Source organism: Hypanus sabinus, unplaced genomic scaffold, assembly GCF_030144855.1.
Source record: "Hypanus sabinus isolate sHypSab1 unplaced genomic scaffold, sHypSab1.hap1 scaffold_377, whole genome shotgun sequence".
NCBI lineage: Eukaryota > Metazoa > Chordata > Chondrichthyes > Myliobatiformes > Dasyatidae > Hypanus > Hypanus sabinus.
In genome coordinates, this window is record NW_026781269.1 from 86,950 (window position 1) to 113,741 (window position 26,792).

General features: G+C 48.4%; 1 protein-coding gene across 1 annotated transcript in view; it reads left to right on the forward strand.

Annotated features, from left to right (window-relative positions):
* LOC132388670 (NACHT, LRR and PYD domains-containing protein 3-like) overlaps nt 1–9,642 on the forward strand; it is a 54,992-nt gene extending 45,350 nt beyond the window's left edge. Inside the window, exons 8-12 of the mRNA XM_059961044.1 lie at nt 8,259–8,345; nt 8,501–8,671; nt 8,827–8,997; nt 9,153–9,320; nt 9,485–9,642. Coding sequence (XP_059817027.1) covers nt 8,259–8,345; nt 8,501–8,671; nt 8,827–8,997; nt 9,153–9,320; nt 9,485–9,578 — 691 coding nt within the window. The 3' untranslated portion in view covers nt 9,579–9,642. The remainder of the gene's footprint in view (nt 1–8,258; nt 8,346–8,500; nt 8,672–8,826; nt 8,998–9,152; nt 9,321–9,484) is intronic.
* The last annotated feature ends 17,150 nt before the right edge of the window (nt 9,643–26,792 follow it).

The following is a 26,792-nucleotide window of genomic DNA, read 5'->3' on the forward strand; positions in this document are numbered from 1 at the left end:
TCTTCCCCCATCGACTTCTTCCTGTCGGATCTCTCTTTGGCATGCCTCATCGTCCTGTGGAATTTCTCTTCCCCAACGCTCTTCCCCCTGTGAGATTACTCTTCCCAATCCCACATCCTCCTGTCGGAACTTTATTCCACATCCCTCCTCCTCCTGGCCGATCTCCAAATCCCTTCCCACTTCATCCTGTTTGATCTCTCTCTATATCCCCCATCCTCCTGTGGGATTTCTCTTCCTCATCCCCCTTCCTCCTGTGGGATCTCTCTTCCCCATCCCCTTCTTCGTTTCGCCTGTGGGAACTCTCCTCCCCATAGAATCATAATATCATAGAACACTACAGCACAGAAAACAACCCATTCTGTCCTTCTAGTCTGTACCAAAACCTTATTCCGCTCGTCCCATTGACCTGCACCCAGTCCATAACCGTCCAGTCCTCTCCCATCCATGTATCCACCCAATTTGTTCTTCAAGCTTAAGAGTGTCCACTTTTGCCACATCAGATGACCGCTCGTTCCACACTCTCACTGCTCTCTGAGTGAAGAAGTTCCGCCTAATGCTCCCCCTAAACTTTTCCCCTTTCACGCTGAAGCCATGTCTTCTCATATTTATCTCTCCTAATCTATGTCGAAAGAGCCTATTCGTATTTACCCTGTCTATACCCTCATAATTTTGTAAACCTCTATCAAATCTCCCCTCATTCTTCTATGCTGGAAGGAATAAAGTCCTCACCTGTTCAATCTTTCCCTGTAACTCAACTCCTGAAGACCCGGCAACATCCTAGTAAATCTTCTCTGCACTTTTTTTTAAACTTACTGATATCCTTCCTATAGTCAGGTGACCAGAACTGCACACAATACTCCGAATTTGGCCTCACCAATGTTTTATACAACCTCACCATAATATTCCAAATCCTAAAATCAACTTTGATTTATTAATGCCAGGCTGCTAAAAGCCTTCTTTACAACCCTGTCTACCTGTGACGCCACTTTGCCGGGACTTATGTATCGGGACCCCCAGATCCCTCTATTCCTCCGCACTCTTCAGTGCCCTACCGTTTATCATGTATATCGTACCCTGATCTGTCCTTCCAAAATGGAACACCTCACACTTGTCTGCATTAAATTCCATCTGCCATTTTCTGGCCCATTCTTCCAGTTGGTCCAGATCCCTCTGCAAGCTTTGAAAGCCTTCCTCGCTGTCCACAACGCCTCTATCTTAGTGTCATCCGCAAACCTGCTGATCCAATTTATCACATTATCATCTAGATCATTGGTATAGACAACAAACAACAATGGCCCCAGCACAGAGCCCTGAGACACACCACTAGTCACAGGCCTCCAGTCTGAGAAACAATCATCCACTACCACTCTCTGTCTTCTCCCACACAGCCAATTCGAATCCAGTTTACAACCTCTCCATGGATACCTAGTGTCTGGACCTTTAGAACTAACCTCTTATGTGGGACCTTGTCAAAGGCCTTACAAAAGTCAATGTAGACAGCATCCACAGCCTTTTCTTCATATGCATTCGTGGTAACATCCTCGAAAAATTATACAGGGTTCATTAAACACGATCTACCACAGAAAAAGCCATGCTGACTATCTTTAGCCAGCCCTTGGCTGTCCAAATCCTTGTATATCCGATCTCTCAGAACACCTTCCAATAACTTACCTACTACTCATATCAGGCTCACTGGCCTGTAATGACCTGCTGTACTTCTGGATCCTTTTTCAAACAACGGAACTACATGAGCTACCCTCGAATCCTCCGGCACCGAACCCGTAGCAGAGGACATGTTAAACGTTTCTGCCAGGGCTCCTGCAATTTGTACACTAGTCTCTCTCAAGGTCCGAGGGAATATCATGTCAGGCCCGGAGATTTATCTGCCTTTATTCGCTGTAAGGCAGCAAGCAGCTCCTTCTCTTTAATCTCTATATGTTCCATGACACTACTGTTTGTTTGCCTTAATTCCATATCCGCTATGCCAGTTTCCTGATTAAACACTGACGCAAAAAAACTGTTTAAGATCGTCCCCATCTCGTGAGGCTCCACACATAGACGACCACTCTGATCTCCTAGGGCACCAATTTTGTCCTTTACTATCCTTTTACTCTCAATATACTTGTAGAAACCCTTTGGGTTTACCTTCACATTATCTGCCAAAGCAACCTCATGTCTTATTGCTTTCAGAATTTCCTTCTTTCTTAATCCCTTACATTTTCTATACACTTCAAGTACCTCATTTGTCGCTTGTTGCCTGTACCTTCTAAACACCTACTTAATCAGATCGCCAATATCCCTTGAAAGCCAAGGTTCCCTCTGCCTGTTAACTTTGCCTTTAATCCTGGCAGGAACATGCAAACTCTGCACTCTCAAAATTTCACCCTTGAAGGCGTTCCACTTACTGAACACATCCTTGCCAGAAAACAACTTATCCCAATCCACTCTTCCCAGATCCTCTCTCATTTCCACAAAATTGGCCCTTTCCAATTCAGAACATTAACTGGTGGACCAAAATGTTTGCTTATACATAATTCTTTCACCTGACCTGTCTGGTTCCCTAATAGGAGATCAGGTACTGCACCCTCTCTCGTTTGTACCTCAATATATTGATTCAGAAAACTTTCCTGAACACAGTTGACAAACTCCACGCCATCTAACCCTTTCTCAGAGTGGGAGTCCCAGTCAATATGTGAAGTTAAAATCCCCTACTATTACAACTTTCTGTTTCTTACATTGGTCTGCTAACTCTCTCCTGATTTGCTCCTCCAATTCTCTCTGACTATTGGGCGGTCTATAATACAACCCTATTAGTGTGGTCACACCTTTCCCGTTCCTCATCTCCACCCATTTGGCCTCTGTAGATGAGCCCTCCAGGCTGTCCAGTCTACGCACAGCTGTGATATTCTCCCTGACTGGTAATGCCACTTCTCCCCCTTTCATCCCTCCCCATATCTCATCTGAAACAACGGAACCTCGGAACATGAAGCTGCCAGTCCTGCCCCTCCTGCAAACAAGTCTTGCTAATAGCAATAATGGCGAAATTATCACGTGTCAATCCACGCCAGAAACTCATCTGCCTTACCTATAATACTTCTTGCATTGAATTAGATGCGCCTGAGTACATTTCTATCACATACAAACCTTTGATATCTGTCTATACAAGCAGTCCTCGCATGTCCCTTATCCTCCTCCACATCACTATCTGCACTAACACTCTGGTTCCCAACCCCCCCTGCAATCTTGTTTAAACCCCCGGAACAGAACTTACTAACCTACTGGCAAGGATGTTAGTCCCCTTCCAGTTCAGGTGCAAACTGTCCAATTCGAACTGGTCGCACCTCCCCTGGAAGAAATTCCAATTGCCAAAAACATGAACCCCTCCCTCATGCACCATCTCATCAGCCACATATCTAGCTGCATTATCTTCCTATTTCTAGCCTCACTAACACGTGGATGGGTAGCAATCTACCTGTCAGATCTTGCTTTCCCATCCCCTTTTCATCCTCTGGACTCTCTGTTCCCGCCACCCCACCTTCCTTCCAACTGTTGGATCTCTCCTCAGCATCCACTTTCCTCCTGTGGGATCTTTCATCCCCTTCCCTCTTCCTTCTGTGGGATCTCCCTTCCACATTCCTTCCTGCTGTGGGGTCTCTCATCCCCAACCCCCTTATTGGTGTGGGATTTCTCTTCTCCATACCCTTTCCTCCTCTGGGCTCTCTGTTCCCTATACACCTTCCTGCTGTGGGGTCTCTCATCCCCATCCCCCTTCTTGCTGTGGGACCTCACTTCTCCATACCCCTTCCTCCTGTGGGCTCTCTATTCCCTATACACCTTCCTCCTTTGGGATCTCTCATCCAGCTCCTTTCCTCCTGATAAATCTCTCTTCCTCATCCCCATTCCTACAGTGGAATCTCACTTCCACCCCCCATGTTCCTGTGGGGTCTCTCTTCCCCAACCCCTTTCACCCTATGGGGCCTCTGTTCCCATCGCACTTCCATTTGTGGGATGTCTCTTCCCCATCAACTTCCTGCTGTTGGTTTCTCTTCTGCATCCCCCTTCCTCCTGTGGGATTTAACCTCCCCACCCCTTTCTTCCTGTGGGATCTCTCTTCCCTATCCCATTTCCTACTGTGCGATCTCTCTTCCCCATCCACCATACTCCTGTGAGGGCTCTGTTCCCATCGCTCTACTTCCTATGGGATATCGCTTCCCCATTTCCCTTCCTCCTGTCGCATCTCTTCCCCACTACCCATCCTCTTGTGGGATCTCTCTTCCTCAATCACTTCCTACCGAGGGATCTCTCTTCCCAATCCCCTACATCGGGTGGGATCACTCTGCCCCATCCCACATCCTCCCGTGGCATATATTTTCCCCATCCCTCTTCCTCCCATGGGATTTCTCCTACTCATCCCCAACCTCCTGTATGATCTCGCTTCCCCACCCACTTCCTCCTGTCTCATCTCTCTTCCCCATGCCCCATCATCCTATGGGATCTGTAATCCCCATTCCACTTCCTTCTGTGTGATTTCTCTTCTCCATCCACTTTCCTCCTGTGGGATCTTTCGTCGCCATCCCCCTTCCTCCCGTGGGAACCGTCTCCCCCATCCCCCATCCCCCGGTGGGATCTCTCATCACCATCCCCCTTCCTCCTGTTGGATCTGTCGTCGCCATCCCCCTTCCTCCCGAGGGATCTCTCTTCACCATCCCACTTCCTCCTCTGGGATCTCTCTTCCCCGTGCGCCATTCTCCTATGGGATCTCTGCTCCGCACCCCCCTTCCTCCTGTCGGATCTCTCTTCCCCATCTCTCTTACTCCTGTGGGAACTATCTTCCCTATCTCCCTTCATCCGGTGGGATCCCCATTCCCCAACACCCTTCCTCCCGTGGGTTCTCTCCTCCCATCCCCATCCCTCCTGTGCCATCTTTCTTCCCCATCCACCTTCCTCCTGTGGGGCCTCTGTTCCCATCCCCCATTTCCTGTGGGATCTCTCCTACTCATCCCCGTTCTTCCTGTCGGATCTTTCTTCCCCATCCCCCTTCTTTCTGTGGGATCCTTTTCCCCCATCCCCCATCCTCCTGTGGGATCCCTCTTCCACATCCCTCTTCCTACTTTGTGATCGCTGGTCCATCCGACTTCCTCCTCTGGGCTCTCTCTTCCCCATCCCACTTCCTCCTGTGGGTCATCACAATGGCCTCTCTTGCTGCGGGATCTGTCCTTTCCCTCCACAATTCATCCTGATGTATCACTCTTCTCCATCCCACATCTTCCTGTCGGATCTCTCTTCCCCATTCTCCTTCCAACAGTAGGATATCTCCTCCCCACCATCTTTCTTCCTAGGGATATATCTTCCGCAACCCCCTGCCTTCTGTGGGATCTCTATTCGCCATCCCCTTCCTCCTGTGCGCTCTCTCCTCCCCATCAACTTCCTGCTGGTGGATCACTCTTCGTCATCCCCCTTCCTCATCTGGGATTTCTCTTCCACATCCACCTTCTTCCTCTGGGATCGCTCGTGCATCTGACCTCCTCATGTGTGCGCTGTCTTCCCCATCCCCCTTCCTCCTGTGGATCTTCTTTTCCCATGCCCCTCTTCCTGTGGGATCTCGCTTTCCCATCCCCATACTCATGAGGTATCTCTCCTACTCATCCCCCTTTCCCCTGTACCATCTCTCCTCCCCATCCAACATCCCCCTATGTGATCTCTCTTCTCAATCCCACTTTATCCTGTGGCATCTCTCTTCCTCATCCAGCTTCATCCTGTGGGATCATTCCTAGTCATCCCACATCCGCCTGTCTGATCTCTCCTGTGGGTTTCTCTTCCCCATCTCCCTTCCGCCTGTGGGATCTCTCTTCCCAATTCCCCTTCCTCCTGTTGGATCTCTCTTCTGCATCTCCCTTCCTCCTGTGGTAACTCTCTTTCCAATCTCCCTTCTCCCTGTGAAAAATCTCTTCCGATCTACTACTCTGGTGGGATCGATTATTTTCCCCTTCCCCATTCACCTTCCTCCTGTGGGATCTATCTTCCGTTTCACCCATCTTATGTCGGATCTAGCTTCCCCTTCCCTTTATCTCCTGTGGGCTCTCTCTTACCCATCTCCCTTCTCCAATGAGATCGCTCTTCCTTATCCCCTTCCTCATGTTGGATTTATCTTCGACACACCCTTTCTTACTCTGGGTTCTCTTTTCCCCAAACCCCATCCTCCTGTTGGTCCTCTGTTCCCATCCTTCACTCTTCTTCTGGGATCACCCTTCTAAATCCCCAGTCCTGCTTTTGGTTCTCTCGTCCATCCGACCTCCTTCTGTGGGCTCTCTGCACCATCCCCCTTCCTGCATTTGGGCCTCTGTTCCCATTACCCTCTTCCTGTGGCATCTGTCTTTCTCACCTACCTTCCTCCAGTGGGATAACTCTTCCCCGTCCCCCTAACTCCGGTGGGATATCTCATCCCCATCCACATTCCTCTTTGGGATCACTCGCCCATCCGAAATAGTCCTTTGGGCTCTCCCTTCCACATCCCGCTTCCTCCCATGGGATCTCTCCTACTCATCCTCCATCCTCCTGTCTGATCTCTCTTCAACATGCTTGATCCTCCTGTGAGTTTCCCTTCTCCATCAACTTTCCTCTTGTGGGACCTCTCTTCCCCATCCCCCATCCTCCTGAGGTATCTCTCCTACTCATCCCCCATCATGCTGCATGATCTCTCCTCCTCGTCCCCCTTCTTCCTGTAGGATCTCTCTTCCACATGCCCTTCCTCCCGTGGGATCTCTCCTACTGATCCCCCATCCTCCTGTCTGATCTCTCTTCACCATTCTCAATCCTAATGTGGGATTCCCTTCCCCATCCACTTTCCCCTTCTGGGATCTCTCTTCCCAAACCCCCATTCTGTGGGATCTCTCTTTCCCACCCCCTTTCCTCCTGAGGTATCTCTCCTATTCATCCCCCATTCTGCTGTATGATCTCTCTTCCTTGTCCCTCTTCTTCCGGTAGGATCTCTCTTCCACATGCCCTTCCTCCCGTGGGATCTCTCCTACTGATCCTCCATCCTCCTGTCTGATCTCTCTTCACCATTCTCAATCCTCCTGTGGGATGTCCCATCCCCATCCCCCTTTCTGCTGTGGGCTCTCTCCTCCTCATCAAAATACTGCTGTTGGATCCCTCTTCCTCACTCCCTTCCTCCTGTGGGATTCCCTTCCCCATACACTTTCCACTTGTGGGATCTCTCATCCCCAAACCCCTTCCTCCTGTGGGATCTCTCCTCTCCATCCCACTTCCTCCTGTGGGATCTCTCTTCCCCATCCCGCTTCCTTCAGTATGAACTGTCTTCTCCGTCCCTCCTCTTCTTGTCGGTTCTCTCTTCCCCATGCTCTTTCCAGCTGTGGGATTTATCTTTCCCACCCCCTTTCTTCCTGTGGGATCTCTCTTCCCCATTCCTTCCTGCTGTTGGATCTCCATTCCCCTTCCCCCTTCTTCCTGTGGGATCTCACTTTCTCAAACCCCTTCCTGCCTTGGGATTTCTCTTCCCCATCCCACTTCAGCCTCTGGGATATCTCTTCCCCACCCGCCTTCCTTTTTTGGTATCATTCGTCCATCCCCCTTCCTCCTGAGGGCTCTCTCTTCCCCATCCCCCTTCCTCCTGAGGGATCACTCGTCCATCCGACTTCCTCCTGTGGGATCTGTCTCCCCCATCCCCCTTCCTCCAGACGGTCCTCTGTTCCCATGCCCCCTCTTCCTGTGGAATCACTCTTTCCCATCTCCATTCCTCCTCAGGTATTTCTCCTGCTCATCCCCCATCCTACTGTATGATCTCTCTTCCCGTCCCTCCTCCTCCTATCGGATCTCTCTTCCCCATGCTCCTTCCTCCTGTGGGATTTATCTTCCGTACCCCCTTTCTTCCTGGTGGATTTCCCCCCCCCCCTTCCCCCTTCCTCCAGTGGTATCACTCTTCCCCATCCCTTTCGCTCGGGTGGGTCTATTTCACTGTGGCCCATTGACATTTCTGCAATTTGGTCAGGAACACTTTTCTCTCCATCGGGGAATGGGACAAAATATGTGGGGTTTACAGGGTCACACCGACAGACGAAATTACTGACATTCGGAGAATACCGAGGTGCTGGGCAGTGAGGGACATTGACAGTGCTGGGAACTCCGATCAGTGATTTACTGAAGGGTTTAATGTTTCCTGAAATACTTGATTGAGAGTAATTCCCTTGGACCCTCATCAATTCATCAATCTGTTCAGCAATCTGTCTGTTTGTGTTTAGACTTGGAGGGAATGAACTGGGAGATTCAGGAGTGAAACTGGTGTCTGCGGCTCTGAGGAACCCAGAGTGTAAAATACAGAAGCTGCAGTAAGTACCAGACTGTGGGAGATTGTCGTTACAGTCACTGGGTGTCTGACACTGAACAATAATGTGATCAGTAATTGTGTTACTGATAAACTCTGGGGATTTGTACCGTCTCCTGTCTCTCTGTGTCCTTCACCCTCACTCTCTCTCATCTCCAGGCTGAGGGATGTCGGTCTCACAGATTCTGGTGCCGAGGATCTCGTCTCCGCTCTCAGTACAAACCCATCACTGACGGAGCTGAACCTGAGTGGTAATGAACTGGGAGATTCAGGAGTGAAACTGGTGTCTGCGGCTCTGAGGAACCCGGAATGTAAAATACAGAAACTGTGGTAAGTACCAGACAGTGGAAGATTGTCTTTACGGTCACTGGGTGTCTGACATTGAACATTAATGTGATCAGTAATTGTGTTACTGATAAATACTGAGGATTTGTACCGTCTCCTGTCTCTCTGTGTCCTTCACCCTCACTCTCTCTCATCTCCAGGCTGGGGAATGTCGGTCTCACAGATTCTGGTGCGGAGGATCTCGTCTCCGCTCTCAATACAAACCCATCACTGACGGAGCTGGACTTGAGTAGTAATAAACTTGGGGATTCAGGAGTGAAACTGGTGTCTGCGGCTCTGAGGAAACCGGAGTGTAAAATACAGAAACTGTGGTAAGTACCAGACTGTGGGAGATTGTGTTTACAGTCACTGGGTGTCCAACACTGAACATTAATGTGATCAGTAATTGTGTTACTGATAAACACTGGGGATTTGTACCGTCTCCTGTCTCTTTGTGTCCTTCGCACTCACTGTCTCTCATCTCCAGGCTGAACAAGGTCGGTCTCACAGATTCTGGTGCGGAGGATCTCGTCTCCGCTCTCAGTACAAACCCATCACTGACGGTGCTGGACCTGGGATTAAACTCGCTGACAGACCGATCTGTCCCCTCTCTCAGCCCCCTCATACTGACCCTCCCGTGTCTGGAGCTGATCTGGTGAGTATTTGTGTTTATGTTCAATGTAATAATATATCAGCGGATCCGCTGGTTTTCTGGTGATATTTGTCTGTGAGTGTTGTTGAAACATTAACCCCAGTCCCCTGTTACTGACACTGTTGTGTAATCTGTTTATTTAATCTTTATTCTGCCATCTGTTTCAGGTTGGTGGGGAATCGGTTCAGTGAGTCCGGGGAGAAGGAACTGAGATCTCTGCAGGAACCCAGACCCGGACTGAGTGTGCGCCTGAACATCTGAATATGTGAACATCGCCGCCCGCGGGATGGGGACATATTGGCCAATTCCCCGCCCTCCCCTTTAACTCCCGCCCTGACCTTTAATGGCCGCGCGCCAGGTTTAATTCCCAACGGTTCTAACGGAACCGACTGCAGACTCGCGCTCTGTGACATCGGAAGCGGTCCCGCGGTGACGTATTTCCGCTTCTAGTCCAGTGGACGAGCTTCCGCCGGATGTGCGGTTCTGAGACACCCCACGTGAGGCCCCGGGGAATTAGCCAGACAGGAAGAGCCCGTGGCCCGGGGCTCAGTCTGGGACACCGTTGTCCCGGGGTGGAGTTATCCCGGGAGAGAATCCTTTTGCTCCCTTTGCTGAGGACGGCGCATTCGGCAGTCTAGCCGATATAATGATGTTAAATTGACAAATCCCTCGGCAGTGACCCTGGATCTGCAGCGATCTCGGACACGGCCCTGAAGTGTGATTTTATAATCATCGGTTCCCCGATGCAGAGTGACAGTGAGAAACGGGACTGATTATTCAAACTGTCACTCATTGTCGCTGGTCAGTTAATTGTGTGTGACAATGAGTGAGTTGGGAGCAGTTTATTTATTCCCGCACGTCAGCAGCTCACATATTGTTTAATTTACATTTGTCATGATGAAATCAATAAACCGTTGTAACTTCCTGTCTTGATGTCGGACTCGAGTTTTATTTGAGGTTTCTGCTGCCCCCCGCACCCTGTGCACTGCAACAGTGGGTCGGATCTCCTCACACTGACACAGAGGCGTCTCAGCTCCAGGCTGAGGGAGGTCGGACCGGCAGAGTCTGGTGCCCAGGATCTTATCTCCACCCAACCCCCCTCCAGTCCGCCGCAGACAGTTAAAATCGAATAACAGACTTGAGTCCACTGAGGTCCTGAGTTCTCGAGTTGAAACAGTTTACAGAGGAGACTCTCATTGTGTTCACCTTGGAACTGTAGCCACACACACACACACGCACACAGACACATAATAAATATATGTAGAAGTGGGCACAGAGACGGGGAGGGATGCAGTATGAACAGACCAGGAGAGGGTGGGGGTGTGCACAAACGGGCAGGGGAGTACAGATGGCAATCATAACCATAGCAGTTAACAATCACGTTTGACTTCTGGGGTCGAGAAGTAGCCCAGGATGAAATCGAAGTTGAGGATAATTTTGCAAATCGGGTCTCCACCCCTTCCCGTCCTCTCTCACTCTTCACAGGACGCCGTTCCTTCCCGTCTCTGTATCGACACCAGGATTATTAACGGCACACGTTTCCTGGTGTCTGTATCCTCCTCTCTCCACGACACTCGGAGTGATGACGCACAGGATCCGGAGATGAGGGTGTCGGATCGGTCTCTATTGTTTGCGATATATTTATTATTTGTGATAAACAGTCTGCGCAATCGAGTGGAGGGTGGTCGACATTGTCTGTCCTGCGATCTTTGATGTCTTACTGTGGCGGGTCAGTTATTACTGCTTCCCAGGGACCTTCCTGGACATCACCCCCGTATGCAGTGTGATCGGTGCCCTGTGTGTTGCAGCCACGGACTGCTCTGGTTCACCGTCACTTTTACGTTTGATCGGTTTGTCGCCATCTGTTGTCAGAAGCTGAAAACAAAATATTGCATCGGAAAAACTGCGGCTGTGGTTCTTACAACAACTGCTGTTCTGATGTGTATTAAAAACGTGCCCTACTGCTTTCGATTTCGTCTTCCGAAAGTAATTGACAATATACCCTGGGACTGTATTTCCAAGGCGGACCACTATACGGATCCCGGTTGGGTGAGGTATGAAGTGTTTTCTACCGTTTTCACGCGATTACTCCCGTTCGTGTTAATACTACTATTCAACGCTCTCACAGTCAAACATATTTTAGTAACGAGTCGCGTCCGCAAGGGGCTGAGGGGTCAGAGCAAGGCGGAGGAAGGCAGAGACCCGGAGATGGAGAGCAGGAGGAGGTCTGTGATCTTACTTCTCACCATCTCCGGAAGCTTCATCATCCTGTGGTCAGTGAATTTTGCCGAATTCCTTTATTACACAATTGCCGGACGGGATCCAAATAATTACAATGATTCGGAATACTTACTTGAACACTCCGGATACGTGGTGATGATATTAAGTTGCTGCACGAACACGTTTATTTATGGAGTAACTCAGTCGAAGTTCAGAGAGCAGTTCATCAGCGCAGCGAAATATCCGCTCACGCCAATTATTCAACTGATGAGAAAACAAGATATTTAAGCTCTTTTCACAGAGGTGGTCACAGTTTATCCTATCATAACTCTAAGAATGGCGGTCATCGGAGAACGTGGCAGCGGAGAGAATATAACTGGTTTCGAACTTGAGAGGGACAGAGTACGTGACCGCCAACTCCTACCAATTCCTACACTCAACTTTCCTTTGACTTTTTACATTGTTTGCACCATATCTCCGCCTTCGTCACGGACCCGGGCATTTCCATAATGAATCACGCACCCCACCCTAAATGATCATCAGTCATGTGACCTATAAAATCGTTGCTTCACCATAACGGAGAGGAATCGGTACATCAAGCGGAAATATTGCCGTTACACGTAAAGAGGCGAAATTCACACGAAGCGCCCGGAGAGCAGATCGGGGTTGGTCCCACTCTGCGCCGCAAAGTGATTTCATGATTGCATCTCATACCGCCACGTCCTTCAACACGCTGTGAGCAGACAACTTCCCGTTCACCACGATCCAAACGTCAACTCTGACTGTATCTGCATCCGGTGACTTGGTATCAACGTTGCGATGCCTTCAGCTATATGGTGAATATTGGTTGAAAGTTCAATTACCGTGTGAAAAAGTCCATTTCTAAGGAGAGCTTCATGAATGTGTTGCGAAGGAGCCTTTCTTCCACATTTCCCTGTGTGCATGCTTTAGAACGTAACAAAGAAGTTTAATGAATGCAACATGTTAGGAGTCGGCGAAAGGCACTTTACAGCTTTGGGATAATGTCTAATGGTTAATGTAGACGGTCAAATCGTGTGGGATAAGGGCATAAACACACTGGATAATTCCTCACCAGCAGTCGGAACTTTTACTACAATCAATTGAAACACCTTGACTGCACACAGGTGATCGCCATTTAACTAATAACGTGACTTCTAAAACCAGTTGGCTGCACCAGTGATGATTTGGTGTGTCATATTAAAGGGGGTGAATAATTATGCAATCAATTATTTTGTGTTTTATATTTATTATAATATTAGATCACTTTGTAGAGATCTATTTTCACTTTGACACGAAATAGTCTGTTTCTGTTGATCAGTGTCGATGAAGCCAAATTAAATCCAAGGTGATTTTGTTGTAAACCAATAAAACATGCAAACTTCACCGGGAGGGGGATGAATACTTTTTATAGGAACTGCAGGTACACTGCCTGAGATATTTGCACAGTCCTGTATTTGTCAAGGTGGAGAGGTAAGAGAGATTGGAAATCTTTGTTTCCAGCAATTCCCTTTGCATTTCGAGTCCCGATGAAGGGTCTCGACCCGAAGCATCGACTGTTTATTCACATCCATAGGTGTTGCCTGACATGCTGAGCTCCTCCCGCACACAGTGTATACAGCTCTAGGACAGCTACTGTATCTCGTGTCTTTGTAAATCTGTCGGGGACAAAGAATATCGAGAGCACCACTGCAGGGCAGAGGGCAGGAAAGGGCGGCCATGGGCGAGGGAGAGGGTGGCACAGATGCCGGTCCAGCCAGCACTGTGACTTTAGCAGAAGAGATTTGATTGCAAAGAATTAGCTCATTGATCATTACAGAATGTCGCTCTGGTGTTTCACACTCACCCCCTTTTCCCTTCTCCCTTTCCCTGTTCCCTTCCCAATCTCCCTCCACAACTTGCATTGTTTTCCGGCAGTAACTTCTGCATTCGCGCGGGATCGCGGTGAACAGCGAGGGAGGTTACCGGAAAATGCAGCGGGATCTGGACCAGCTGAGAGATTACGCTGAAAATAGCTGAACATGGCTAATCGATAGTAGGAATAGCCGACCAGCCCTGTGGGGCATTGCTGCTTTTATAGAGATGGAATAGAGGAAAGATGTAGTATGGTCTGGGGAGAAAATCAGGGTAGTTCGTAGGAGGTACGTATATCACAAAGGAAGGAACAACATGCGACGTTCTCTGGAGAAACTTAGAAATACAAAATATGTGATCACAATGATAGGATAACAGAACAGGACCGTTTGCAAAAGTTAGAGATGGAAATATGTAGCGAATTCAGAGATACGCGTGCAAGCAACAATAGGGTGTAAAAGGGTGAATTTCCCCTCCAAAGTAATGCTTGGAACTGCCTAATACCCATCTATTTAGATTGGGTAGAATTTGTGAAGTACCTCCAGGAATAATAATGGCACTGAAAATCAAATGGTTGCAATCAATTTCGTTTGAGAGAATAATACTTTGGGCTTATGTGGTAGTGGAGAAGTCGTTCGGAACGAATGAGTGATGTTTGTAAGTTCATTTTGCCTGTAAGTAACCAAATTGAATCAGGCTGCTCCAGGATGATGGAATGCAGTGAATTGTTTCTGGTTTCTTTTAGTATTTTCGGCATTTATCATCTTTAATCTGTTGGGCTTTAGTCTTTTTCTGATAATATTTCATATCTGCATTTACATTTCAGAACTAGAATTTCGACGCTTCCATGCTGAAGTCTAGACGTTGATTAGCTTTACTGAATTTATTGTTCATAAACTTAAGAAAAGGAATCCCACTTTTGTACGTATATGGTGCCGTGCAGTTACTTGGATAATAAATTTACTCAGAATGTGATCATTCCGGTTTACATCTCTTCGAGAAGCCCAGTTGGTTGTTCTCTCCAAGTCGATATCCTCCCTATGAACTACGGTAATGTTATCCATACTCAATGGTACAGACCTTTCTCTCACCTAATGTCCTCTCTTTCAGCGCATTCATAACCAGGAAGCTGGAGATGTCAATAGACCCATCCATCGGCCACATGTCCATAACCAAGTTTCCATAATCGTTAGCATTCGTTACCACATGCATATTTAAAATAATCTGTTGGTCAAACTCTCTCAGGATGAAGAAAATAATGTTCGCAGTTTTAAACTAAACCTGCTAAAGTTCAGTAATTTAAAGAATGTTTCGGAAAGACAATTGGACAACATCGCTTTGCTTAACAATACACTCTACAAAAAGCACGTTCTCGTTAAAAATTGACTTTGTAATTTAAACAAGATTATAATAAATACATTTTTCCATCACGTTAGACGCGGGACATGCTTTATTCACTCTCCATTGAACTGCATTGGAGTAGAAAACGGAATCGATAGAGGTACCTGTCTGGAAGTGAAGTACCTGTGTATTACCTTTGGGCTCTGTAAGCATGTATTTCATCCACGCATTGTAGCTAAATAAGCAAATACATTCAGATTCAACAATTCAAGCAGAAATCGATTCAATTTCATCTACTGAATGTGTGTGTGTGTGTGTGTGTGTGTGTGTGTGAGTTAACAAGAGCGGTCAAGGTGATTGCCAATGGTGACGGGGTGTCGCAGCGTGTAAAAATGCGACCACGTTGTTTCAGCGATCATATTAGAATTTAATCGCGGTCTTTCGCCGTGTGGCATGTTCGACGTGCCACATTCTCTGTTACCCACTTACGTTCCACTTTTCTCCAAAGTTCAAAAGACTTGCGAGGGGCAGTCAAGGTTGGTTCGTTCCCGTCCACGAATCAGATTGCTGGTCGAGCTCCATTCAAAAGTCCTCCACTTCCTAGACAAATATTGTGTCCGTTGCAAGATGAACGACTCAAGGATCTCGTGATTCGGTGAAATACTGTTGGACCCTGATGCTGTTGTGAATGCATCGAGTGAACAGTGGATGGCGGTGACGGCAAGTGCGGAGTAATTTCGAGAATGAACTCAGACTCAGGCTCCATTTAAACAAGACGACCAAACCCAATCGAAAGGCAAAATCACTAACTGTAGAACTAGATATTGATCTCTTACGATTAAGCACTTATTTCTCAGCACGAGCCCTTTAAGTACATACCTTCCATGAATGAATGCGGCAGACAATAATTAGCCGAATGGGTCTTAAAGTTCAAAGTACAGAATTCAAAGTACAATTTATTATCAGAGTACATATATGTCACCACGTACAACAAGGAGATTCTCTTTCTGCGGGCATACTCAGAAACTCTATAGAACAGTAACCGTAAACAGGATCTGTAAACTATAAATCTCAAGAAATGTAAACTGTAAACTTCTTTTCAGAGTGGTCATTTGAATCGGGAGCAAGTTACAGCTTGTAATTCAGCTGGGAGCTCAGAGAATTCGACCGTGCAGGTAGGATTTAAGCCGACCTGGTCAATACCTGTGGAGGAGGGGGAACTGCGCAGGCGCGAGTGACGTCAGCGTCGAGCGCGCACTTTAAAAGGCAGGACTTCTTTTCAGAGAGGGCAGCGTCGAGCGGGCAGCGGAGTCCGTGGAAGCAGAGTCCTGGGCTTTGGCTAAGTGGGCTTCGGCCTAAGGGGACTTCGGTAAGACTGTGTGATTGCTCGCTGAGGGGAAGAAGGTAAGGTCGCTAGGTGCTTTTTAGACATTCTATTAATCCAGTTCAGGTATGGGGGAGACAGTCAGAGCAGTGGTGTGCTCCGTATGCGGTATGTGGGAGGTCAGGGTCAACACAGTTGTCCCTGATGACCACACCTGCAAAAGGTGCGTCCAGCTGCAGCTCCTATCAGCCCGAGTTAGGGAGTTGGAGCAGGAGCTGGATGAACTACGGATCATTCGGGAGGTGGAGGCAGAGATAGATAGGAGTTATCAGGAGGTAGTCGCACCAAAAAACCAAGAAGTAGGCAGATGGGTGACGGTCCAGAGAGGCAGGGGGAGCAGGCAGAGAGAGCAGAGCACCCCTGCGGCCATTCCCATTAACAATAAGTATACCGTACTGGATACTGTTGATGGGGATGACCTACCAGGAATGCGTTGTAGTGGTCCTGCCTCTGGCACAGAGGTTGAACCCTCAACTAGAAAGGGGAGGAGGGAAGAGAAGAGAGCGATAGTTTTAGGGGACTCTATAGTTAGGGGGGGCAGATAGGAGATTTTGTGGGGCAGATCGGGAGTCTCGGACGGTATGTTGCCTCCCTGGTGCCAGGGTCCGGGACATCTCAGATCGGGTGCAGGCTATTCTTGAGAATAAGGGCATGAACCCAGATGTAGTGGTCCATGTAGGGACCAATAATGTAGGTAAGGTGAGTGAGGGGGTCCTGCTTAGAGAGTTCAGGGAGTTAGGTGTGAAGCTGAAAGGCAGGACCTCCAGGGTGACAATCTCAGGATTGCTACCTGTGCCACGTGCGAGTGAGTCGAAGAATAGAATGATTATGCTCATTAATACGAGGCTGAGAGCATGGTGCAGGAAGGAAGGGTTCAGGTTTTTGGATAATTGGTCTTTGCTCCAGGGACATTGGGATCTGTTTCGATGGGATGGTCTACATCTGAACTGGAGGGGTACTAACATTCTTGCAGGAGTATTTGCCTGCTGCTCGGGGGGGGGGGGCGGGGGTTTAAACTTGATGTGCAGGGGGCAGTGATCCAGATCCAGAGGGTTGGTCAGAAGGTGCATGGGGTTAAATGTGTACAAGGTTTGGGTGATCTTGAGAAGGTCATCAAAATTCAGGGTGCAATTTGCCCGATGGAAGTTCAAGGAGCTGGGTTAGGTACAGTAGACAGTGTTTTAAGCAAAGAGAGGAGGAATGGGCTAAGAATTCTATACTTGAATGCGCGTAGTGTCAGAAATAAGACAGATGGGCTTGAAGCTCAGATGAAAATGGGGAACTACGATATTGTTGGGATAACGGAGAAATGGCTGCAAGGGGATCAGGCCTGGGAATTGAGTGTACCAGGGTATACGTGCTATCGTAGAGACAGAAATATGGGAAGAGGGGGTGGGGTGGCCCTGTTGGTGAGGAATGAGATTCAGTCCTTAGGAAGAGTTGACTTGGGGACAGGGCAAGTAGAGTCTGTGTGGATTGAGCTGAGGAACTGTAAGGGTAAAAAGACACTAATGGGTGTTGTCTACAGAACCCCAAACAGTAGCGTGGATATTGGGTACAAGTTGATTAGGGAGTTAACATTGGCATGTGCTAAAGGTAATGCAGTCGTTATGGGAGATTTCAACATGCAGGTGGACTGGGAGAATCAGGTAGGTGCTGGACCCCAGGATAGGGAGTTTGCGGAGTGTCTAAGGGATGTATTTTTGGAACAGCTTGTGCTTGAGCCAACCAGGAACGAGGCTATTTTGGACTTGGTGATGTGTAATGAACAGGAATTGATAAGTGAACTTGAAGTAAAGGAGCCATTAGGAAGTAGTGATCATAACATGATAAGTTTTTATCTACAATTTGAGAGGGATAGGGGCAGATCAGAGGTGTCAGTGTTGCAATTAAATAAAGGAGACTACGGGGCCATGAGGGAAGAGCTGGCCAAAGTTAAATGGGCGGATGCCCTGGCAGGAAAGACAGTGGATCAGCAGTGGCAGATATTCTTGGACATAATACAAAAAATGCAAATGCAGTTCATTCCAATGAGAAGGAAGGATTCAAAGAGGGGGAAGGGGTCACAGTGGTTGACAAAGGAAGTCAGAGATTGTATAGCATTAAAGAAAAAGAAGTATGACAGGGCTAAGATGAGTGGGAATACAGATGAAAGTTTTAAGGAACAGCAGATCTTAACTAAAATAGCAATACGGAGAGAAAAAATCAGGTATGAGCTCAGTCTAGCCAGGAATATAAAAGGGGATAGCAAAAGCTTTTTTAGCTATGTGAAGAGAAAGAAGATAGTTATGAACAATGTTGGCCCCTTGAAGAATGAATTGGGAGAAATTGTTATGGGAAACAGGGAAATGGCAACAGAATTTAATGCATACTATAGATCTGTCTTCACCAGGGAGGACACAAGCAATCTCCCAGATGAATGGATGGGCCAGGGTCATAAGATATCAGAGGAATTGAGACAGATTGACATTAGGAAAGAAACTGTGATGAGTAGACTGGTAGGACTGAAGGCTAATAAATCCCCAGGTCCAGATGGTCTGCATCCGAGGGTTCTAAAAGAGGTGGCTCAGGAAATTGCGGATGCATTGGTAATCATTTTCCAATGTTCCTTAGATTCAGGATCAGTTCCTGAAGCTTGGAGAGTGGCTAATGTTGTCCCACTTTTCAAGAAGGGAGGGAAGGAGAAAACGGAGAACTATCGCCCTGTTAGCCTAACGTCAGTCGTGGGGAAGATGCTTGAGTCCATTATTAAGGACGAAATAGTGGCACATCTAGATGGCAGAAATAGGATTAGGCCGAGCCAGCATGGATTTACCAAGGGCAAATCATGCTTGACTAATCTGTTGGAGTTTTTTGAGGGTGTAACAAGGATGTTAGACGAGTGTAAGCCAGTGGATGTTGTGTACCTAGATTTTCAGAAGACATTCGATAAGGTGCCACATAGGAGATTGGTGAGTAAAATCAGAGCTCATGGCATTGGGGGCAGGGTTTCAACTTGGATAGAAAACTGGTTGGCAGATAGAAAGCAAAGGGTAGCAGTGAATGGGTGTTTCTCGGACTGGCTGGAGGTGACTAGTGGGGTACCACAGGGCTCTGTATTGGGACCACAGCTCTTTACGATTTATGTCAATGATTTAGATGAGGGCATTGAAAACTATATCAGCAAGTTTGCTGACGATACTAAACTGGGTGGCAGTGTGACATGCGAAGAGGACGTTAGGAGATCACAGGGAGACTTGGATAGGCTGAGTGAGTGGGCAGACACTTGGCAGATGTCATTCAATGTGAATAAATGTGAAGTTATCCACTTTGGAAGCTGGAACAAGAGGGCAGAGTATTGTCTGAACGGTGTAGAGTTAGGTTAGGGAGAAATGCAAAGAGACCTAGGAGTCCTAGTTCACCAGTCAATGAAGGTGAATGAGCAAGTGCAACAGGCAGTAAAGAGGGCAAATGGAATGTTGGCCTTTGTTACAAAGGGAATTGAATACAAGAGCAAGGATGTCCCTTTGCATTTGTACAGGGCCCTGGTGAGACCACACCTGGAATATTGTGTACAGTTTTGGTCTCCAGGTTTAAGGAAGAACATTCTGGCAATTGAGGAAGTGCAGCGTAGATTCACTAGGTTGATTCCTGGGATGGCAGGGCTGTCTTACGCAGAGAGATTGGAGAGATTGGGCCTGTACACGCTGGAATTGAGGAGATTGAGAGGGGATCTGATTGAAACGTTTAAGATAATTAAAGGATTTTATAGGATTGAGGCAGGAAATATGTTCCAGATGTTGGGAGAGTCCAGTACCAGAGGGCATGGATTGAGAATAAGAGGTCAGTTATTTAAAACAGAGTTGAGGAAGAGCTTCTTCTCCCAGAGAGTTGTGCAGGTGTGGAATGCACTACATCGGAAGACGGTGGAGGCCAATTCTCTGGATGCTTTCAAGAAGGAGCGAGATAGATATCTGATGGATAGGGGAATCAAGGGATATGCGGACAAGGCAGGGACTGGGTATTGATAGTGAATGATCAGCCATGATCTCAGAATGGCGGTGCAGACTCGAGGGGCCGAATGGTCTACTTCTGCACCTATTGTCTATTGTCTATTGTATCTCTCTGTAAGTGAAGTAGATTGGGCCGTTTTTCAGAAAGAACGGACCGCTAGATGGCGCTAGAACCACGGCCGCCGTTCTCCCCGTGCAGGACTTTGTTTTCAGTGTCTGACAGCAAATGGCAACAAACCGATCGAAGGTGAAAGTGACGGTGAACCAGACGGAACAGTACACGGCAATGCGGGGCAGGACACGGAGAACAGTGCACACAGAGGTGACGTTCAGGAAACAAACGGGAAAATAATGATAATTCAGTTGATATAAACCGACCTCAGTGATAATGACCAGTAGATCCGCCGCTGCCATGGCCACCATTTACCGCGTGGTGCAGAAGGAGAGGCCGCACTTTCCCCGGGACAGGATGACAATCGCCACTAAATTCGCTGCAGTAAGAGAACGGAATGACATAAAATATATGATTCGCAATCAGGCACCCACGACTTAATCGCCCTCCACTACCCATCACGGGTAAGGTTGATTTACTGTTAACCTCAGATTCACTGCTATCGGATTCCAATGATTCACGAGCGGTAAAGAATGTCAACTGATATCCGTCGTGAACAGTGTATTCATTCTTCTGAAATTTTGCCTCCTAGGCTTCGACTGGACGGTACAGGATACATATTCCCTGCACCCAGACTGTCAATCATAGAATCATAGAAATCAGCGCATTTTTGGCCCTTCGGCCCACAATGTTGTGCCGATCATGTAATCTCAGATGGAGATTATCCGCAATATTTGCAAATCATTCATCTTGCTCAGTGTGAATGAATGCACATGTCATTGTTTGAATGAAGCAGCTTCGTGACGGAGCGTCCAGTCCACGTGATCCAATCCCCGTCACAGTACAGCCACGTCAGAAGCCAAGATGGTGAACATTCCTCTATTGCGAGTCGGTATTTCTTAAACAAGGAGCACAATTTGCACGCAACACTCCAATTTTTGCCTCATAATGTCCAGACGAAGTTGTAGTAGGAAAACATGACTCTGACGAGGATAAAAATTACTTGCTGAGAATATCAACTGACCATCTCTGAATCTGACTGGTCGCCCTGTTTACACGTGAACAGAGAACAGTGTTCCAGTCGACCGGAGAATTGGCACACGAGAAATTTCCAATATATTATGCAAGTCGCTGTTTTGGTAACACTTCGCTTTTAATTTTCCCCATACAGTACATTTACCCACGTTATTTTTTAATTGCCAAGGATTTTCGCACACATCGAGATTTACAAAATGGCACTGGTGCATCCCGGTGTCCTCATTATTCTCCACATCGCCCAATTTCACCCCGCCCGGGACGCCAAATAAATATCTCTCGTCCACATAATTCTCACATCAACCAATGTCACATCGCGGGAACAATAAAACCCGTCCTCATAATTCTCCACATCGGCCAACTTCACCTCACCGGGAACGCCAGAAAAGAATAAAACGCCCGGTACCGATCTAATCGACATAATCGATGCAGTCTATATCGTGACAGACGGGTTCCGTTCTGTCCGGTACCACACATGTCCTGCTAACCTAAAACGGAATAATTTCTTGCCAATGTCTGTATTTTTTCGTCTGATAACGATTGTTTAAATGCAAACTCGCACATCACTGTCTTTTACACGAGGGAATTTATCCGAGATAATACCTATAATTTCATACTTTATCGGGGATCAGAGAATCGTTCCTGTTATTGCTGATGGACTAGACAGTTCAGAGAGATGGGGCAGAACAGAAAAGGAATAAAAGGGTGGGGAGAGGGGTGGAGAGGGGAGCATAGGGTGTGGAGAGTGGTGGATAGGGTGGGGAGAGGGGTGGTGAGATCAAGATAGGGTGGGAGAGGGGTGTAGAGAGGATAGGGTGGGGATAGGGGTGTAGATAGGGTGGGGATTGGGGTGGAGAGAGGAGCATAGGGTGTGGAGAGGGGTAGAGAGAGGATAGGGTGGGGTGGAGGGGAGGATAGGGTGGGGAGAGGGGTGGTGAGAGGATAGGGTGGGGAGAGGGGTGGAGAGAGGTTAGAGTGGGGAGAGGGGTAGAGAGAGGACGATAGGGTGGGGAGAGGGGTGGAGAGAGGAGGATAGGATGGGGAGAGGGGTGGAGAGAGGAAGATAGGGTGGGGAGGTGGTGGAGAGAGGAGCATAGGGTGTGGAGAGGGGTGGAGAGAGGATAAGGTGGGGAGAGGGGTGGAGAGAGGAGGATAGGTTGGGGAGAGAGAGGTGGGGGATGTGATGGAGAGAGAAGAGGGGACAGGGAGGGAGAGAGAGGCTGAGGGAGTGGGTAGTGGGACTCATCTCTCCTCATCTTCACTTTCTCCCCTGCCCGCCACATTCTCCCCTCCACTCTTCAATCTGATCCTTCCCTCTCCCCCACCCTGCAGAAAATGGTGGTGATTCACGCCAACCAGCCCGCACCGCCAGAACTCGCCTCTGTCTTCTCCGGCAAGCCAGCGCGCACTCCTGCCTTTGACGGGCCCCAGTGACGACACGTCACCGTACTCCGCGGGACAGCCTGAGGGATTCAGGCCGTGCGACCTGAGGCTCGGCCCGAAAGAAAAAATCAAAGCGGGATTTTGGAGACGGAGGGGGAAGGAGGGTAACGGGGCTGAGCACGTTCCTCCCCGTGGGAATACTCCCTCCCGTTCCTGCTCCCTTGTTACGAGACCCCCTTTCATACCCTGGGCTCCGATCACTCCTGAAGCACTCCACTCTCTGTCCCCTCGCTCTCCCCTCTATCACCGCCCATCTCACCCTGGCTGGCGGCAATTTTGTGATGGTTACCATTGACAACCGCTCTCCCACCATGGTAGAATGGGGCACACCCTTTTCCTCACCTTCCACTCACTTCCCTCCCTGTTTATTTAATCTCAACTCCGCACCCCTCCTCTCCTTTCCCTCCGTGCCCGATATCCCGACTCTTCATTTAACCTTCTGCCGACAGCCATTTTGTGACAGTGTGAGACCCTCCTTCCCACTTCCTCCACCACGAAGTGCGTCACTCTCTCACACTCACCACCTTGTCACCATACTTCCCATCCCATCACTCGCAAACACCTTCCCTCCCTCCCTTCGCTCTCCTCTCCTCACCACCTCGATGCTCTGCATCGTATGCTGGTTGGCTGCCATTTTGCGATGCCAATCTTCACCTCTCCTCATCGCCCTCTCTCTCTATCTGTTACCCAGTGATTCACTCCCTTACTCACCCCGTCACTCCTGACACCCTTTCCCCTCTCTGACCCCTTGCCCTTTCTTCCGCCGTCCACCACATCCTGGGTGGTGAACATTTTCTGATGGGAAATTCTGCTCCCGCACCCGATCCCTTCCCTCCGTCGCTGAGTGAGTCGCTCCTCTCTCCCTCTGTTGGGACACTCAACTCTCTGTCTCATCAGCTCTGACCGCGTCCCAGACCCCACCCCCCCGCTCCCCCTTGTCTCCGAGCACACCCCCTTTCCTGCAGCTCGTCTTATTTGCGAAGGCAATTGTCACCACCCATTCATCTTCCACTATTGAAAAAGACAATCCCCCACACTGTCTAATCAGACCACTCCCTCCCGTCCCATCAGTCCCGCTCCCTTCCTGTTGTTACTCTCCTCCTCACCCCGTCTTTATCTTCTCCATGTCGGCCACCAGTTTGTGACAGGAACTTCCGCCCCTCCCCTCTCCGTCCCATATTGAGTCAGTGACTTCGCCACGCTCACCGTCTCATCAGTCCACTCCTCGTCCCATCACTCCTCTTCCTCCCAAACCCCTCACCCCTCCTCCCCAAAACCCACATGTATATGCGTATGTGTGAATATCTCAGATATATACATTAGTTTATTCAATGACATCATTAGAATTAAATCCTATATACCGTAAGTAAAACTATATAATACATAAATTAAAATACTGTTATTACAATCAATAACACACTCGATCCAGGGATTGTATCCATGGGCACCGCATGTTACTTCGCCATAGATCCTGTGTATGACAGTGGCCATTGTAAGTCAGTGTCTCACTCCATCCCTGGCGGCCACATTAACCAAGGATTCGCCCATTTTAAATCAGCGCGTCCCTCCCAATCTTGTGCTCACTTCGACCAAAGCCGTCACTCCCTCCCCAGCGGCCATTTCAAGTGAAGCGTCGGACATCCCACCTCTCCCGGAAGTTCCGGGAGTCTTCCGCATATTGATAGCAGTTCCCTGAGGCCCGCGAATTGCATACAATATCCCGGAAATCGATTTTTTGAGAACGAGAGAGAGGGTGGGAGGGAGGGAGAGGGAGGGAAAAGAGAGAGAGAGGGGGGGGGAAGAGAGAGAGAGAGGGGGGGAAGAGAGAGAGAGAGGGAGGGGGAGGGAGAGGGAGAGAGAGGGAGAGAGAGAGAGAAAGAGAACACGAACGAATGAACCATGGCAGAGCATTCCAAAAAATAAAATACAAAACGTACTTCACCCCAGACTACACTAAAGTGTACCCCTGTCTAATAGGGGTCAAAAATAATGACAGTGTTGCTCGATGCACTGTTTGCAACAGTGACTTTTCTGTTGCCCATGGTGGGTTAAATTACTGATGAGTGTAACAGGTGTCATTCGTTCATTAGCATAGCTAACGTTATTTAAACTAAGGAGCTGCTCTATTGCAGACATCACACCTCTCCCGGGAGTCTCTCGCAAATTGATGGTGCTACCTCCCTGAAATGAGATTTTGCAGGGTAGAAATTTTTGAGTGATGGAATGGTGCAGACGGATCTTCACTGTGTGTTTGGCATTGCAAGTGTTTGATGGGACAGTGTGGAGGGAAATTCACTCTGTGTATGACCCTACAAGTGTGTGATGGGACGGTGTGGAGGTAGATTCACTCTGTGTGTGACCACAGGAGTGTGTGATGGGACGGTGTGGAAGGAAGTTCACTCTGTGTCTGACCCGGGTGTGTGTGACAGGACGGTTCTTTGGGAAATTCACTCTATGTCTGGTCCCGGCAGTGTGTGATGGAATGGTGTGGAGGGAGATTCACTCTGTGTCTGACCCGGGTGTGTGTGATGGGATGGTGTGGAGGGAGATTCACTCTGTGTCTGACCCCAGCAGCGTGTGATGGGATGGTGTGGAGAGAGATTCACTCTGTGTCTGACCCCGGGAGTGTGTGATGGGACGGTGTGGAGGGAGATTCCCTGTGTCTGACCCCGGGAGTGTGAGATGAGATGGTGTGGGGGAAGCTTCATTTTGTGTCTGACCCTGAGAGTGTATAATGGCATGCGGTGGAGGGAGCTTCACTCCGTGTGTAATGTCGGTATTCCATCCCCCATCCGTCTCTTACTCGGGGCCTCAGTGGTTTACAATATACTTTAATGATTTAGATAAAGGGATTAAAAGTAACATTAGCAAATTTGCTGATGACACAAAGCTGGGTGGCAGTGTGAATTGTCAGCAGGATGTTATGAGAATGCAGGGTGACTTGGACAGGTTGGGTGAGTGGGCAAATGTAGAGCAGATGTAGTTTAATATGGATAAATGTGAGGTTATTCACTTTGGTGGCAAGAACAGGAAGGCAGATTACTATCTGAATGGAGTCAAGTTAGGATCTAGGTGTTCTTGTATATCAATCAGTGAAATCAAGTTAGATCTAGGTGTTCTTGTATATCAATCAGTGAAAGCGAGCATGCAGGTACAGCAGGCAGTGAATAAAGCTAATGACATGCTGGCTTTTATAACAAGAGGAATTGAGTATAGGAGTAAAGAGGTCCTTCTGCAGCTGTACAGGGCCCTAGTAAGACCCCACCTGGAGTATTGTGTGCAGTTTTGGTCTCCAAATTTGAGGAAGGACATTCTTGCTATTGAGCGAGTGCAGCGTACTTTCACAAGGTTAATTCTTGGAATGGTGAGACTGTCATATGTTGAAAGATTGGAGTGACTGGGCTTGTATACTCTGGAATTTGTAAGAATGAGAGGGGATCTGATTGAAACATATAAGATTATTAAGGGATTGGACACACTGGAGGCAGGAAGCATGTTCCCGCTGATGGGTGAGTCCAGAACTAGAGGCCACAGTTTAAGAATAAGGGGTAGGCCATTTAGAACAGAGATGCGGAAAAACGTTTTCACCCAGTGTGTGGTGGATATGTGGAATGGTCTACCCGGACTCTGCCAGTCCGACCTCCCTCAGCCTGGAGCAGAGACGCTAATGTGTCAGTGTGAGGAGCTCCGACCCACTGTTGCAGTGCACAGGGTGCGGGGGGCAGCAGAAACCTCAAATAAAACTCGAGTCCGGCGCCAGGACAGGAAGTTACAGCGGTTTATTGATTTCATCATGACAAATGTAAATTAAACCATGTGTGAGCTGCTGACGTGCGGGAATAAATAAGCTGCTCCCGACTCACTCACAGTCACACACAATTAACTGACCGGCGACAACGAGTGACAGTTTGAATAATCAGTTCCATTTCTCACCGTCACTCTGCATCGGGGAACCGATGATTATAAAATCACACTTCAGGGCCGTGTCCGGGATCGCTGCTGATCCAGGGTCACTGCCGAGGGATTTGTCCGTTTAACATCATTATATCGGCCAGTCTGTCAAATGCACCGTCTTC